This window comes from Fonsecaea nubica (genome assembly GCF_001646965.1).
Source record: "Fonsecaea nubica strain CBS 269.64 chromosome Unknown Scaff105, whole genome shotgun sequence".
Lineage (NCBI taxonomy): Eukaryota > Fungi > Ascomycota > Eurotiomycetes > Chaetothyriales > Herpotrichiellaceae > Fonsecaea > Fonsecaea nubica.
This window is the reverse complement of record NW_019173778.1, coordinates 20,990-36,833: the sequence shown is the minus strand read 5'-3', so window position 1 is coordinate 36,833 and position 15,844 is coordinate 20,990. Positions and strand designations below refer to the sequence as shown.

The window sequence follows — 15,844 nt, the reverse complement described above, 5'->3', positions numbered from 1 at the left end:
TATCTACTTAGGTGTAGCAGCAAAATGCCGCTATCACAGGCTCGTTTCCACGTCACGAGATCATTCAGCCTTGTGATCTCTCAGTCCTCCACGGGACGATGCCAGTAACGATGCCAACGTATCTAACGTAGTGACCCTAAACCTTTGCTCGTTTTGCAGCTTCGGCGTCCATCGCCGCCTCATCCTCCCGTTTCCTCTTACAAAATTCCTCAAAACTATTGCCTTCCTTTATCCACACGTCCTTGACTTCCCACGTGCGCCGATCCCATTCTGCCGCCTTGACGGACCACTCCTTCATGGCCTTGTCGTTTTCTTCCCGGTTCTTGTTTGTGCGGTCGGTGTATGGCTTCCTCTCTTCCTCTGAGAGCGCAGCCCACATCTTCCCAAGCTCAACTCGCACCTGATCCCGTTCGGATTGCTTGGTTTTCTTGCCGCTCTTCTTTCGGTCTTCTGTAAGACGTGTCTTGACCTCTTCCCAATGCTCTCCAGAATACAGGAGAAAAGAATTCACATTGGCTTTTTGAGGTTTGACCGGTGGAGGACCCAGGTCATCATAAATCCGGACCCACATGGCTGCGTCCCAGGCCTCGTGCAGGGCATTGTCTTTCTCCTTTACAGGTCGGGTAAAGGTGCCTGCGGGAAGTAGTTCGTCACCTTTTCGTTTGCCAGCTTGTACCACCATGTGGGTATCCATCAATTTTAGATCCACCGGAGCTGCTGGTTTCTTTGTGCTGCTGGCCGCGGGCACGAGTGTCGGCGGAATGGCTATTGGTCCCGCAATCGATTCAAATACCTCATGCGCGGCGCGAAGACCGGACAAATATGCACCGTGTACGGTCGCTGGGTGGCTTGCAATGGTGGCTTCGCCAGCGAAGAAAAGATTTTGTATAGGCGCAGCGATGAGGTCATAGTCGCCTGGCCTTGCTTCAGCTGCGACGTAGGAATACGTCCCTCGCGCGAAACGGTCTGATCCCCAACGAGTAACGATTGACTCTAGGGGGATGGGAACGTTCGTCGAACCAAAAACATTGCGTAACTGCTCAAGACATTGTCCAACGAGGATTTCATCGCTGAGCCTTTCGGCTTCGTGTGCCGCCTCGCCAGCCATCAGAGCAATGAGGACGGGAAGTCCGGTTGTGTCAATGCAATTCCAGAACAAGTAGAACTGACCACGCCCTTCTTTGTAGTCTCTCTGATGATTGCCTTGTCCGTTGCGAGGAGCTCGAAGAAGACCGAACATGTCTCTACCGATGTCCCAGAAAGGTTTCTCGAATACAAGGATGACCTTATTGAGCAGACCAAAGCCCATCCTTCTGATAGCGTCGCGCTTCCATTGAGGCAGGGGTGGATCGAATTGGATCGACTGGTCTTTCAGCACTCCAAGCGGAGCAGCAAAGACAACCTTGTCCGCTTCAATTGATTGTCCATCCTCGCAGGTGACGGTTGCTTTCGCCTGCGAGCCCGCAGCGCTGTATCGAATGCTCTTGACAGCCTTGCGTATTCGGACATCAAGTGGCTCTGGAAAGCGATACAATGCACGCGGGACCTGCTGATAGCCACCAACGACTTGAGCATGTTCTCCTTCAAACTCGTTGCCAATGTCCTGGTCCCAACCGCGGAGGCTCAACTTGTCGACATTGGCTGCATTTGCGTATTCAAGGTTCGCAAAATGCCAGTTGATCAGGCGCAGGGCATAAGGCTTGAGGTCAAGAAACTTCTGATACTGGTCCACACCAGAATTCATGACAGCTCCTAGTGATTGGTTGAGCTGCGATGCAAGGCCATCTAGCTCTAGCGTCTCATGCATCTGAGTTGTTTTTCGCAACAGAAAACCAAACTCCTTGGCTGCTTGGGCAGCGGGCAGTTGCATTTTTGTTTCCATGCTTGTATCCACTTCCTCCGAGGATTTGTCTCCTTTTGCAGCTCGGTGACCCGCGCCACGACGTTTTGATTTCTTATTGGGCAGGAGCTGGTCGATTGTGCCCAGTGCAGTAGCTTCTTCAAACTGTTTGATGGTAATTCCATCCTCGTCGGGAGGATCACGTCCCGCCTCAATTAGATCCTTGTCACCTGATGCAGTTCTCTTGACAGTGTGTTTGAGTCGGTAATGACCAGTACGTTCAAGAATGTCATTGTATAATCTTTCAATCATTGCGTCGTTCACGCCGTTGACCGGGGTGCCGTCGATGTCGTAGAGGGTAGAGAGGTCTCGTAGGAGGTGGTATTCGAGAGCAAGCTGCCCACGAACAATGGCATCAAGGGGATTGCCGCGTTCGAACCCGACAATGATGTGTGCACCCATCTCGGCCGTAGGCCTTTGATGAGGCGCAAGCCTGGAAGATCGCATGCTGGTAAGCGGATGTGAGTAGATTCGCCCACCTATTCTTTCGCGGCCTTCAAGTACTATGATCCTTGGAGGAGCTCGGTCAGGATAGTGCTGAAACAGGTTGGTGAGCTGGCGTGCAGTACTTAGACCAGCCATGCCACCTCCAATGACTACAATGGTCTCTCGTGATGTCTCCTTCTTACGGCCGCGGCCGACACTTCGGCTGATGAAGGGCGGCTCAACGCAGCCGAAGTTGATGTAACCTCGTCGCACAAGCCATTCGTATGCAAAGCAAGCAAGACGAGTCCATCTCTCATCTCTTGCACAGCCAATCGCTTCATCAAGGTTGACGCTTACGCTTGGATTTCGAGTCCACAACCGAAGAATGCCATTTCGTATATTCAGATATACCGTGACATGAGAATAACACAACTTGTCTTGTAACAACTTATGTTCATCTTCATGCAATGCATATGGATCGAGCCTCGAGGCTTCAGCCGCTGCCACACACTGACTGGCATACTCGGAGGGGGAGAGCCTCGGAGGAATGGACGATTTGGGTCGGCAGGCGGTCGAGGCTTTCAAGAACATGTACGGGCTTACATTGTTCGAGTTTTCGGATTTGACGTCCATCTTGAGTGTGATTTTAGTCTTTGGTTCTGGGGCTGAAGAGGTGACAGAACCCGAGGTCATCGAGCTGTTAGGAGAGTCACGGTTTTCGCTTTCAACCTGCAAGCTTCGCAAGATTGAGGCGGGGCCGCTGGATAAAGCATCGTCCGAATCGTCTTCCATCTTAATGACAGAATCGTCGTCCGAATAATCATGCATGGTCTGATCATGGCTGGGCTTGATCAGTATCAAAATGATCACCAAGATGATTACATTGCTGCAACCATAGCGCACAAAGCAAGCCAGCATACCTTGAACCAACCGCAATTGACACCTTGGCCACATCAACGCCGAGTATTGTGGTAGACATGATTTCTTTGGTGTTTGATATTGCTATTGCTGCCGCCATATAGTCCTAAGGTCATCAACGAGCGATTTGATATTGCCAACTGCCCAGCGCAATATGTGGAAAGAAAGGTCAGGAAGTAAATGAAATGATCGAAGTCGGTCTTTCAATAGAGGAACTGGCTAGCATTAGCATGGCACGCATAGTCAGGGTCAAGGTGGACGGGGGGTGTGTGAGAGGTATCAAGTACCTGGTGCGCCCTCCCTGACCTTGGTGGTATGATATGCTCCACTAATATCGCAAACTCTTTCAGCTGACCTGACCAGGTCGACCTATTCTCGCCCTTGATCCTCCACGCCGTTCGCAAAGGGAGTGTAGGTTGACCAGAGTGCATTATCAGACTGGGTCGTGCTGAGGGGGTTGTATTGGCAGGAGTGAGGTTGAGAGAGAAGAGAAAGTCCCAGGTGTGTCGCCGCCCACTAAATTGGAGCATCTCGGCGCTGCTCTGACCAGCCGAGTTTGATGCAACTACAACTTATCCCGTCACCTCGACTCCCCTGCAAGATATCGCCAGATATATTATCAAAATGTTTACGACGAAGATTACCTTCTCATCACATTACATGGCGATCTTTTCTGGAAGCTCCTGACCCGTCTTCGCAAGACAACCAGCTGCGCTTGCTCGCCCACTCCTATCCTTGTCCTTCGGGTGCACCCATTACAGCCCCTCACCGCTACAGCCTCTCGTCCTGCGCTGGCCTGATATACCTTCAAAAGCAATGGTATGAATGGAAATTCATCAAGAAAAATACCTTAGAGTCTCTGCGGTCGAGCCAACGCTCGCGTAGGATCATTACGTGCTTGCTTGATGGACGTCGTGGTGCATGTCATCGCCAGTGAAAAATTTGTCGCCACTTAGCTTGAGACACATTTCTTTGATATGGCGCTTGGCTGCCCGTCCATCAAAATATTATCGGAGCCTGGGAGCTCACATTGGTGCATCCAATTATCATGATCCAATTGATGACCATATGTGATGGATTGCTGCTGAGTGATACATGATGCCCCAACCCTGAGCAACAGGCGAACACTATGCTCATGTAGACAAAGGTATGGTCTCACCCGGTCAAAAGAAGTACTTAACTATTGTTGATCAAACAATCTTGAGGCGAACCTCTGGTTTCTGCTTGCCTCGTGCATGTTAAGTTACATATCTGGAGCTATGCTGACACGACAGCATATTTCGATACCGTTCCCTTCTGGTGCTGTCCAAGTTCCTCTGCCATACGCCGCCAGTTCATGGCACTATATCCACTTTCTACAGTTGGTCGTCTCTTCAGACCATCACCTCTACCTGCCAGACATCTGCGAACGTCCATACTGGAACCAGGCGTTGGGTGGGACATGATCAAGAGCGTAGGTACCTCTATGGACCAAATGCCTAAAAGGCAATAGATAAAGAAGCAAGAGACAAGGGTTTGACAAATTCTCAACATCGAGAAACCCAGAGATGAAAGTATGGTCGTTCACGAAGGGATCATTGCACATGTCATCAGGCTGAAGCCAAGCTCCTCTGAGAGCGCAGGCGGTAGGCGTGCTTTTCGTGTTGCCCTTCACGTGCCTTGCACCGAAAGGAGACGGAACGAGATATGAAACACAAGGGATAGATTCGTGCTACGAACGAAGTAGATCTTGTCATCTCTGGTGGTGAAATAAAAGGCGATATTTGTGCGCAATGAGTTTCTCATTGACCTTTGAGTAACGGCTGTTGTAGCCAATTTCTACACATTTCACAATGGCCGATGCGATGGCAATTATCTCGTCTTCAATCACTCTTAAATATTGTAGATCCAGCGTTTTCCCTTCTTTCAAGCGGCATTACTCGTCGATATCAACTCACCAGGTTCACAAACAGAGCTACGTTCGCAGAGGTGGGAACCACCAGGCCAGTGAATGTACGCAGGCGGGGCCATTCCGCATTCTCACCATTGACCATGACACTCGCGTCCCTCAACTCCCACTCCCTATCAATCAGCAACTTCAGCCAAGTTCCTGCACTGACCTGTACAGAACGAGGCGAGTTTGACTAGACCTTGTGTGTGTGCCAAAGACAGTCATCATGCTATGAACCTACTCGCCAAATCCTTGTCGTGTGGGGCACGAACCATCGAACCAGCTATAACAATCCAGCATCTCGGCCGGACTGCCACCACGCCTTTCCTTTGTCTTTCTACCAATACAGGCTCGAGAATAATAACAAGAAGAAGAATGGCCACCGTGAAAGACTCGGTGCCCCATATCATCAGGACCGCCGAGGATCCCCGGCAGAGGGGTATATGGACAGCCCGATTGAGCAAAGTTGAACACATCAATTCCAAGATACGGTTGCTGAGACTGAGTCTGCAAAGAGATGGAGTAGGTGTGGCCTTTTTTTCTTTGTCTCCCTCCGTCTATCATGTCATATCATTATCTATCTCGCTGCGACCATGTCTCCTTATACTCGGGCGGAGGAACGCGTTCCTTGGAAATATACACTTGCTCAAATTAGTCTGAGTGGTTTGTATCCCAATCAGGGCAGTCGCACAGTGTCGTCGTCACAATGGTTTACGGTATTGTTTTCTGCGAGAGCAATTCCATTTTCGATTCAGATCAGCAAATAAATATCTCTTGCCTGACACCTCATGAAGACACTGTTCCCCGGGCTCACATGAACTATCATTCTAGTAGCCACCTCTCCGCCATCTCCCAGGCCAATACGTGGACCTGTACATCCCTAACATCGATGTCGTGGGCGGCTTCACTATCACTTCGCCGCCTCAAGCGTCTTCCCTATCTCAAGATGACCCACACATAGAACTGGCGATCCAGTCCTCTCCGTCAAACCCGCCGGCAGCATACCTCTGGCGACCCGCCCAAGAGATCCTCGGCTCAACCATGACGTTCCGCGTGGGTGGAAATTTCGTGTACCCGCCCCCGACGCTGGACCAAGAAGAATGCCGGGCATTGGACAGGGTGGTGTTCGTCGCGGGAGGCGTCGGGATAAATCCTATCATGAGCATGATCTCCGCGATGCATGTCTTGGGGGCGGACAAGCTGGGCGGCATGACCAGGACCGTCAGAGTGCTTTACGCCGCGAGGCGAGAGAGGAATGGCGAGACCGGCCTGGGAGAAGAGATTCTGTTCGAGAAGAGATTGAAAGACATAGCGGCGAAGTGGGAAAACCACGCGCACGTCGACTTCAAATACACACTCTTCGAGACCGGCGGGCACGGCGATGCTGACGGAGCGATGCAAGACGACGTCGTACAAGGCAATACGGCAACGCGCTATAGGCGGTTCAACCATGACGATCTCTTCGACGCCCTCGGGCCTGAAGGCAGCAGAACCCACACGGCTGTGTATGTATGTGGCTTGCCCACCATGACCGACGAATTCGTGGCTTTGCTGCAGAAAGCGCCGGGGATGGAGGACCGGAGAGTGCTTTGCGAGAAATGGTGGTGAAACCAGGAGTAAAGGCCGCAGAGAGCACCTGCGAGAACTCAACACGCACCACGGCCCGGATGGAACGGTGGAGAATGATCTTATACATTTCTCACAGGGTATGGGGTATCATGCCTTTCCTCCCTTTGGCCATTGCGCAGCCGCTGCCAATCGCACCACTTCCGATGCCTTTGTCCACTGTCATAGCTCTCAATACCATGTTCGATAGAGCGGCTCAATCTCGATGAACCGAAGGCCAGCATAAAACAAACCCTAGGCCGTATCTTGCTTCGAAATCAACGTGAGCTAGCCTGCCCCGATCTTTGACCCTGAACGCCGTGTGACTGTACATGTAATAGTCGTGACAAACATCTCTTGGCAGGCAATGATATAACAGCATTGAAAAGCAACATTCTTGTGATCGTGAGTTGCCCAAAAATACCGAAGTCCATGCCCGCGGTGTCGTATCGGACCGATAAGATTTCCTTCTTTGCTTCACATGCCTGTGACGACCTTTCCACCATCCACTACTATCTGCTCATCAATCCTTCTCTTCAGCGTCTCTTCATCGCCCCACTCGAGCCGTTTCCACGTCGTGATTCGCGCCTCGTTCATGTCCATCTCAAAAAACCTCATTCTTCTGTGGTATCCGTAGTACCCACCATATCCACCAAATCCGGCGCCGCCGCCGTAACACATCCATAGTGCGGGTTTCTTGTTCTTGTCATTCGCAGGCAGGCAGTAGTCGTTCACATGGTCGTGGCCGCAAGAAACGAGGAGAACGTTTTCTTCGACGAGGGCATCCTTGAAGTTCGAATTGTAGGCTGGTGCCGTAGGTGGTTCCGTCCAATTTCCCACCCAGGCCAAATTATCTGGATTGCGATATTCTGGTAAGGGTATGTGAATAAACGCCAGGTCCATGTGGATATGTGTGTATTCCTTATGTTTCCTTTTCAGAGATTGAGATGTGCTCTTGAACCAGTCAATCTGGGACTGTTTGAGCCAGTCGTAGCCATGATAGTGTTGTTCATCGGGGGAGTAGGAGTGTGTGTCGAGCATGTACAGCGTGAGCGCTGAGTGAGAGGAAGAGCCCCGTCCGAGGATTTCCACCACGTAATTACCTACACCCTCAACATCTTCGGGGCCGGCGGTGGAGAGGGAGTAAGGAAGGCCGTCCATAATGGTCATTGATTCGGCGCGGTTGAGGTTTCCTTCATCGTCATGATTACCGAATATGCCTGCGTAGGGAATCTTATGTCGAGCAAACATTTCAGAGTATTTAAAGATCGCGCTTTGAGCGTCAGGTGCGGTGTCGCCGTTCACTTGGTCGCCAGTCAGGACGACAAAGTCTGGTTGCTCGTCTTCGATCATTCGAGCGAGGAAGTCGAGCGTGCGCGTATCAGCTTCGCATTCCTGTCCTTCCGGGAGTGCATGGCGACATTTCCCCAGGCCCGTCGCGAGATGGAGATCTGCTGCCTGCATGATCTTGAATTTGCCGTCTTTTCGTATTCGAGGGACGGGTCTCTCCACTTTCAGAGCAGGGCCTTTGCGGACCGTGAGACGAGGTTCGGGTGACTCGCGATCTGCATCAATGAACAAGGAGATGTCCTGGACTTCCCAATTCGAGCGAGGATCAACCGCATCATGACCAAAGAGGACGTCAACTCCTGTTACCATGTTGTCGTGTCGTTTTGAAGACAACTTAATCCATATCCCGGCGGGACGGGACTCCCATCTTTCATCCTTTGAAGCTGGGTCCACAACCGACGGCTGCAAGCGACCAATCTTGACTTCCGTGACCACTTCAGCATGGGGACTTAAATCATCTTCGCGCTGTCTTTCGACATAGAGGTAGGCTTTTGACAAGAAGCCTTTTCCCAGATACAAGTCCTTGTCAACTCGATGCCAGTTTTCGCCGTCGACAGTACATCTGCTGAAAGGGTTTAACGATGAGCAGGTGACGACCGTCAGGTCAGTGACCACGAAACCGGGATGGTGCGCAGGCAGATGGCTGTGGATGGCATTAGGGAGGACTCGGTATCTATTATCGAGGAACAGGACGAGGAATAAGACAATGGTGATTAGCACTCCAAGCTGTATGCCTGTGCGTACCTGCAAGAAGGATTAGCGACGTGCAGCAGGTCGGGGTTGAGGGCTGAGCAAATACAAGTCTCCTGGTCATGTTCGCATGTGCAATGTGAAGGCCGCCTGAGCGGGCTCCCTCTCTGGACTGATCCGAGTCCTCGCAACTTCTATCCGATGTAGATCGATGATATCAATGATCATTGAATGGCTCTTAGATCCGGAGTTTTGAAATCATGGGATGGGATAAATCCACACTCTCAATTCTACCATGTTAGCCGTGCTGCCGTGTCCCTGATCCAAGTGGGCTCGTATTCGCGTGAAGAATGATCGACAGAATTACCACAAGTAGCCTAGCTTTATATGGACTTTCGGCAGACCTTCTCCTAACGGTATGCTTTATTGGGGAAATTTCAACGCAGGATCAACCTGATCCTTGTCCCTAGACGTTCCAAAAGAGAGGAAAGTCCGGGGCAGCGCTGATTGACTTGCGTGGTGGCATGTCTGGGGTGTTCCGATTTCTTAAAAAAGCCCTTGGATTCTCGAGAACCCCGGACAAGGTCGCCAGTGGCCTCCAAAATGCTGTCGAAAGAGATTTGACCCGGTTTGCAGAGGGCGACAGAGTACTTGTGGATGGATCGAAGCTCACCTTTCCACTGCAGCGGAACTCGAGGTACGCGTTTTCTAAGGGACAGCTCGCCTTGAACGACATTATCGGCAAGCCAGTCACTTCTACATACGTTCGATCCTCGAAAGGATCGCTGCACAAGGTCGAACTCCCATCGCTTGAGGACTACGTCACGCTCACGCCTCGGCTTGTGACCCCGGTCTACGCCAGCTATGCGTCGTCGATCGTCTCCTTGTTAGACATCCACCCTGAGCCACATACGGCAAACTCGAACCGCAATGTTGGAGCGCGTCGCCTGCAGATTCTAGAAGCGGGCACGGGCCATGGTAGTCTCACTCTGCATCTTGCTCGAGCCATAGCAGCTGCAAACCCACCTCCTCCCGCCAGCGAGCTCCCTATCCTACGCAGAACCGTGGACAAGAAGCCCACGCAGTCATCGTCTATTCCCGAAGATGATTCACCCGGATCGAATTCGCTCGAGCGGCTGTGGGACGAATGGAAAGAGACACGTGGTGCGGTCCTACACACAGTGGAAGCAGTTCCTGCGAACAGCATCCACGCAGAAAAAGTGGTGCGCGGATTCCGCCGAGGTCTATACTGGCCACATGTGGATTTCTACACAGGAGATGTGAAAGAGTGGATCGCACGCCACCAGAACTCCAAGGACGAGTTCCTCGACTACGTCCTCCTCGATATGCCTGGCGTACATAATCACATCCAAAATATTGTGCCCGCAATGCGCGACGCGGCCAAACTGGTTGTGTTTGTGCCTTCAATCACACAAATCGCGGATTGTGTGAAGGTCGTTCGAGAGCTATCCTTGCCGCTGAACATGGACAAGGTCTTGGAACTAGGTGAGGGTATAAGTTCGGGGAGGAAGTGGGACGTGAGGCTTGTGAAGCCAAGGAAAAGTACCACGCCCACGACCACTACGGAGACTCAACCGATAGGTCACGAGCAGGAGCCCATAGTTGTCTCGAAGCCTGAAAATGAGAAGGAGCATCGGGACAGCGCAGTCGACGAGGCCATCGACGATGAGGAGCCTGCCGACGGCGAGACTTCCTCGATATCGCAAGATGACCATCCAGTTATGGTTTGCCGCCCGCTTGTCGGTGAGCGCACGTTCGGAGGCGGTTTCATCGCGCTGTTCAGGAAGACCTCATCTGCATCCGCAGCTCTGGATGCGGAATGGCGCAAGAGTCACACAGGGAGGGCTAAGAGACGAAGTCGCTAGGTATCTCGCTTTCCTCAGCTGTCTGGCTTGGGGAGACTGATCCTGTGACGGACTGAAACCGAGGCTCAGCAGAACATACATAAGATCACCAATATTGTCGGTTGATATGTTGTCCCGAGAACATACGATGGGTTTGTACAATAATACCGCCAGGGGAAAGATCGGCGCAACTTCAGTGTAAATCACATTTATTTGCTCCTGTGTAAATATGCCAGAGTCGCGCATTAACGTCTTTTTTTCTTTTCTCATTGCTCAGCCTTTTTTTCTGTCTTCTCTTCATATATTGCCTTGAAGACATGCCACCTGATGCTACAGTCTAGACAGAAAAACACTAAACTCAAGCGTGTATAGCAACAAGAAGAAGAGGAAGAAGCAGGACAACGTCCCATAAAAGACAACCCTTGTAGGGATCTTGGATGCAACACAAACGCCATGCACAAGTTGGTAAATGCTGATCTCTCGTGGGCCTGTTGCCTTTGCGTTCAACACCAGCCTCCCTCCGACCAAGATCTATTTCCGGAACCTCAACCCGACTCAACATGCGAGGGTGCGTGGCTACTTCAAAGTAACAGGCACACTCGCCTTCGCCTTTTCCAAGACGCTCTCTGCGGCCGGCATGGCTCGGCTCTTGAGTTTGGCGGCAGCCTCTTTGAGCTTCTTCTGCCGCATAATCCGGATGTAGGAGAAGAGTAATAGGAAGAGTATTTCCACTCTTTCCTTGGTCATCATGAGGATACCTTGCACCATGAGGCCCTTCATGAGTTGAGGACCAATCCCCTTGAAAAGCGCGACCGGCCCTTCGTGTTCGATGATATATGCCATCACTTCGGTGAAGGTCTTGAAATGTTTGCCTTCGCGGGCTGGCGGAGGTCGGGATTGGAGGCCAACTTTGGCCACAATCAAGGGCTGGGTGCAGATCGTTGCGATCGACTTGGAGATGGCTCCCAGGACTGCCCGCGCGTGTCAGTACGATATCACACCTTGACTCGGATCCCATTTGACTTACCAAAAGCCTCCCATGGGTGGAGTCTCTCCCGACCTGGGAACATAATGTCCTTCAGACGCTGATAAGCGCCGTATGTGATTGCGGGGTTGACGCAAAGCACGAGCGAGGCCTTGAGACCCCTCCAGAGGCCAGTCCAACCATCCTCACTGTGAACGACCTCCTTTCCCGTCTCCCACAGGCCCTTCTTGTGACCCCTTGGTTGTGTCTGCTGCCGCGTGGTGATGACTGCCACGGGGATTGTGAAGATCTGAGCAATAGCTCCCGCGACAGCACCCAGGGACAACTCGGCAGCTGTGCCAGGATGGCCTCCGGGAACTGTTCGATACTGTGTGTATAGCGTCCGCACTACTGAGTACCAGTAGAAGTAGGCGAAATTCGTCGAGGCAACACCGATCAAAGCACCATTGAGGCCCGAGTATAGGCCGACGACGCCGTCATGCTCGACGATCTTTTTGATGGCGTCCCAAGTCGACTCGTAGTGATGGTGCTCGGCCGTGTGCTGGTGTACATGGCCTTTCTTCTTTATCTGGACTTGTAGTCTTGTCTTGACACTGCGGGTTCCCGTTAGTAGCTTATCTCGGGTCTTCCAATCTGGGTCTGCCATACATGTCCAGCGGATAGACCAGCGCATTTGCAAGGACTGCGCCAGTTGCGCCTGCAACGGCGCTCTCCCACGGCGCCAGCTGCCCGGCTTTTGTCATGGCTTTTGTCTGAGCGGCTCTTCGAGCGCTAAAGGAGGGGAGAGGGGGACGAGGGAGGGAGGGTTCCTGAGCTCAAGGCCGGACCTCTGTGTGCTGATATAGAAAGCCGGGTAGGCGGAGTGTTGGAGGGATTGGCTTTCTTTCGGCTGGTCACAACGTCAGAGTTTGGAGGGAGCTGCAGCTGATATGGGTAAAGAAGAAAGAATGGTCGCGTAATTATTTTACTAGGGAAACATCATTGATCATTCCTCATCTGCCCGAGAGGCATGGGCGATCTCGCATACGAAAAACCCCGTGGGACATGGATTGAGTGGCATCTGAGTGGCTCGGCCGTTGCAGCTCGATCCTGTCAAGACTGTCAAGCCGAGGTAGTGGCAATTCCGCTTGTCCACACACAGCCTGCGCTTCTTCGCTCACCCTTCCGAATCCCGGCCCGCCTCCGACAATTTTCCATGGCCGCTGACGTTTGCGAGAAGCCCTCGTGGCCCTTTATCTCGAGCTAGTTGCCTAGCACCTAGGTAATGGATGACAGCCTCTCCAGGCTTGAGGAGCAGGCGCGCTCGATCGAGAGGACAATCCCATCCAAATCCACCGGCAAGGCAGTACTAGATGCCACCATCAAGACTGCCGAGTTGTACTTTCAGGCTCTTCGCCTCGCTGACAAACCTTCAGACAAGCAGAGGCTCGACACCAGGTTCAACGAACTCCTAGCGCGGGCCGAGCGGCTCAAGGCAGCCCAGAATGAACAGAACAGACTGGTCCCTGCGGCAGGATCGCGAGAGCTCCTCGAACCACCTGTTTCGCGCCGCGAGCTCACGACGCGAGAAAAAATAATACTCCTGGAGGGTGGTAAACTGAATGGTTTCAAGTTCACGCCTTGGACGGCTCCACCATCCTCGGGTGAATTTGCCCTTCGTGATGGCGACGCTTTATTCACAGACTCGAGGTCGCTGCCTCTGTCCACGGCGCAGCTTGAATCGTTTGATGGTTGGAAACGACCGCAGCAAGCACTTCCGTCAGTTCACTGCGACCCCAGTGGACAAAATGGTATTGACGCTGCCGTCATGTATTTGCCTGAGCCTATGGACCTCGTGCAAGACATGACATCGGACTGTTCAGTGGTTGCAAGCCTGTGTGCGCTATCCTCCAGGGTAGAGCGTGGGTTTCCCAAGGTAGGAAAGGAGCTTCGACAGCCCAGCTCGTTACTAACCCTCACTTAGATCCTGCGAAGTGTAGTGCATCCTTTCAACTATGAGACTGATCGAATGATTCTGTCGCCTAATGGAAAATACATTCTCAAGTTATATTTCAATGGTTGCTGGAGAAGGGTCGAGATTGACGACTATTTACCGTCCTCCAAGACTTCCCGAGTTCTTCATGTGATTGACCGCCGCCATCCTACGTTACTATGGCCAGCCCTGGTTGAGAAAGCATATCTAAAAGTTCGAGGCGGTTACGACTTTCCTGGGAGTAACTCTGGGACGGATCTCGCCGTGCTTACCGGGTGGATTCCTCAACAAGTCTTTCTCCACGACGAGGATGTCGAACCAGATCTCTTGTGGGAGGAGATCATTGCTCAGTTTCGAAGAGGAAATGTTCTCGTCACCATTGGAACTGGCAAATTACCCCGCCGGGAGCAAAGACACCTCGGTCTCGCAGCAGAACATGACTATGCAGTCTTGGACATGTCTACTAACGCTGATGCCAAAGAGATGCTCGTCAAAAACCCCTGGGCTGACGGAGATGTATGGCGGGGGGCGGCAAGGCGCCGACCGCATCGAAACGACGAAGAGTCTCCAATTGACACGCCTGAAAACGAAGAGATGATGCCTGGCACCTTCTGGATGGGCTTCAATAGCGTGTTCCAATATTTTGAGAATATGTATCTCAACTGGAACCCTGCATTGTTTTCTTATCGAGAAGACCTTCACTTTTCGTGGGATCAGGCTAATGCCACGCCAACCGCCAGCTTGATCGTCAACAATCCCCAGTTTGCAGTGGCAGCTTCTGGTACAGGTGAAATCTGGTTGTTACTGCAGCGGCACTTTCGAACAGGAGATTACACGCAAGAGACGACAAAAGAAAATGGATATATCGGCCTCTCCTTGTATTCTTCTGACGGCAACAGAGTTATATCGAGTGAAGGGGCAAAAATACGGGGACCATTTGTGGACTCTCCCAATACCCTGTTGAGGTTCAAAGCTACTGCTCAATCGGGCTATACTGCAGTTTTGGTATCACAGGGTCTTCCTCTTGGGAAGATGAACTTTACAATCTCGGCTTTGTCGAAACATCCAGTAGCACTCTCGGAAGCACGACTGCCATATCCCCAGAAATTCAGCCTCAGCTCCGCGTGGACCAGGTCAAACGCTGGAGGAAACTCGGACTCAGCAAACTACTTGTCCAATCCCCAATTTCGAATGACCTTGTCCACTGCGCAGAGGATTGCATTAGTTCTGAGGATTGTGGGATCGGTCAAGCCTATCGCTGCAGCAGAGCCCGATATCAACGTCAAAATCCTGGTCCTCTTCAGCAACGGGTCAAGGATTACCCGCCTCCGCCCGCGGGATGTTCTCGCGCACTCGGGAGACTACCGACGTGGGAGTGCTGTTGTTGAAACCAAGCTAGGACCCGGTTCCTATACGATTATTTGCTCTACGTTTGATGAGGGCCAATTTGCGGATTTCTGCCTCGACCTATACTCCTCTGCGGGCGAGAGCACAACTTTGAATCAACTGCCAGCGGAAGGTGCTGGGCGATTGAGCATCAAAAGTAGTCCAGCAGTGTTCCACAGTTCCACAGATCGCCTGCTCGCGCCGCTTACGGTGTCGAGGCTGTCTCGGATCTCGTTCGTCGCGCGATACGAAGTCGTCACCACTGCGCAAGCGCACTCCTCGCTCTTCAAGATGACACTCGAGCGAGGACAAGGGCCGTACAAGGACATTCTCGCAACCAGCGAGATCGACAACGAAGAATTCAGCAGTATCTCATCGGGTCTTCGGATTATCGATATCGATCTTCACCCGTCGCTGTGCGGGCCTGGCTCTAGTGGTCTATGGCTTGTTCTCGAGCGACTGCCGCGAGGTGGCCAGAGCGATGGAGAGGACGGGGTCGTTGAGAAGAGCGATGAGATTTTGCACGTCGAAATGTTTACGGATGAGAGAGTTGAGCTGGGCGCCTGGGGCCTGGGATACGGTTGATCGAGGGCGCAATTCATGAAAGGATGGGACATGGCTTTGTGGCGACCAGTGGGATCTGGACAGCAGCATTGGTATAAGCAAGCAGTTGGCCGTCTAAAACCCGGATGGCTGGCCGTTGGATTCTTTACAACCTTTTTATTCATTTTCCCCCCCCCTGAAGTCTGTATACAAATTGAAAGTACTTAGGTATTTAATACAGATTGCAAACAGTCAACAGGAAACGCCCCATTGT

The 15,844-nt window shown here is 52.1% G+C and overlaps 6 protein-coding genes across 6 annotated transcripts; 3 read left to right on the top strand and 3 right to left on the bottom strand.

The window, feature by feature from the left end:
- Positions 1–136: 136 nt before the first annotated feature.
- AYO20_10195 (hypothetical protein) lies at positions 137–3,305 on the bottom strand (the record flags this gene model as incomplete). The annotated part of the gene is made up of 2 exons (XM_022648455.1): positions 137–3,167; positions 3,247–3,305. 2 exons carry the CDS (start codon positions 3,303–3,305, stop codon positions 137–139), a joined length of 3,090 nt encoding a protein of 1,029 aa, XP_022495561.1.
- A 2,244-nt stretch (positions 3,306–5,549) lies between these two features.
- On the top strand, positions 5,550–6,782 carry AYO20_10194 (hypothetical protein; the record flags this gene model as incomplete). The annotated part of the gene is made up of 2 exons (XM_022648454.1): positions 5,550–5,696; positions 6,009–6,782. 2 exons carry the CDS (start codon positions 5,550–5,552, stop codon positions 6,780–6,782), a joined length of 921 nt encoding a protein of 306 aa, XP_022495560.1.
- Positions 6,783–7,256: 474 nt separating this feature from the next.
- On the bottom strand, positions 7,257–8,943 carry AYO20_10193 (hypothetical protein; the record flags this gene model as incomplete). The annotated part of the gene is made up of 2 exons (XM_022648453.1): positions 7,257–8,873; positions 8,929–8,943. 2 exons carry the CDS (start codon positions 8,941–8,943, stop codon positions 7,257–7,259), a joined length of 1,632 nt encoding a protein of 543 aa, XP_022495559.1.
- A 400-nt stretch (positions 8,944–9,343) lies between these two features.
- Positions 9,344–10,705, top strand: AYO20_10192 (hypothetical protein; the record flags this gene model as incomplete). The annotated part of the gene is made up of 1 exon (XM_022648452.1): positions 9,344–10,705. One exon carries the CDS (start codon positions 9,344–9,346, stop codon positions 10,703–10,705), a length of 1,362 nt encoding a protein of 453 aa, XP_022495558.1.
- A 555-nt stretch (positions 10,706–11,260) lies between these two features.
- Positions 11,261–12,412, bottom strand: AYO20_10191 (hypothetical protein; the record flags this gene model as incomplete). The annotated part of the gene is made up of 3 exons (XM_022648451.1): positions 11,261–11,655; positions 11,712–12,262; positions 12,318–12,412. 3 exons carry the CDS (start codon positions 12,410–12,412, stop codon positions 11,261–11,263), a joined length of 1,041 nt encoding a protein of 346 aa, XP_022495557.1.
- Positions 12,413–12,933: 521 nt separating this feature from the next.
- AYO20_10190 (hypothetical protein) lies at positions 12,934–15,612 on the top strand (the record flags this gene model as incomplete). Its single annotated transcript, XM_022648450.1, has 2 exons — positions 12,934–13,584; positions 13,633–15,612. The coding sequence occupies 2 exons, from the start codon at positions 12,934–12,936 to the stop codon at positions 15,610–15,612; spliced, it is 2,631 nt and encodes an 876-aa protein (XP_022495556.1).
- Positions 15,613–15,844: the final 232 nt, after the last annotated feature.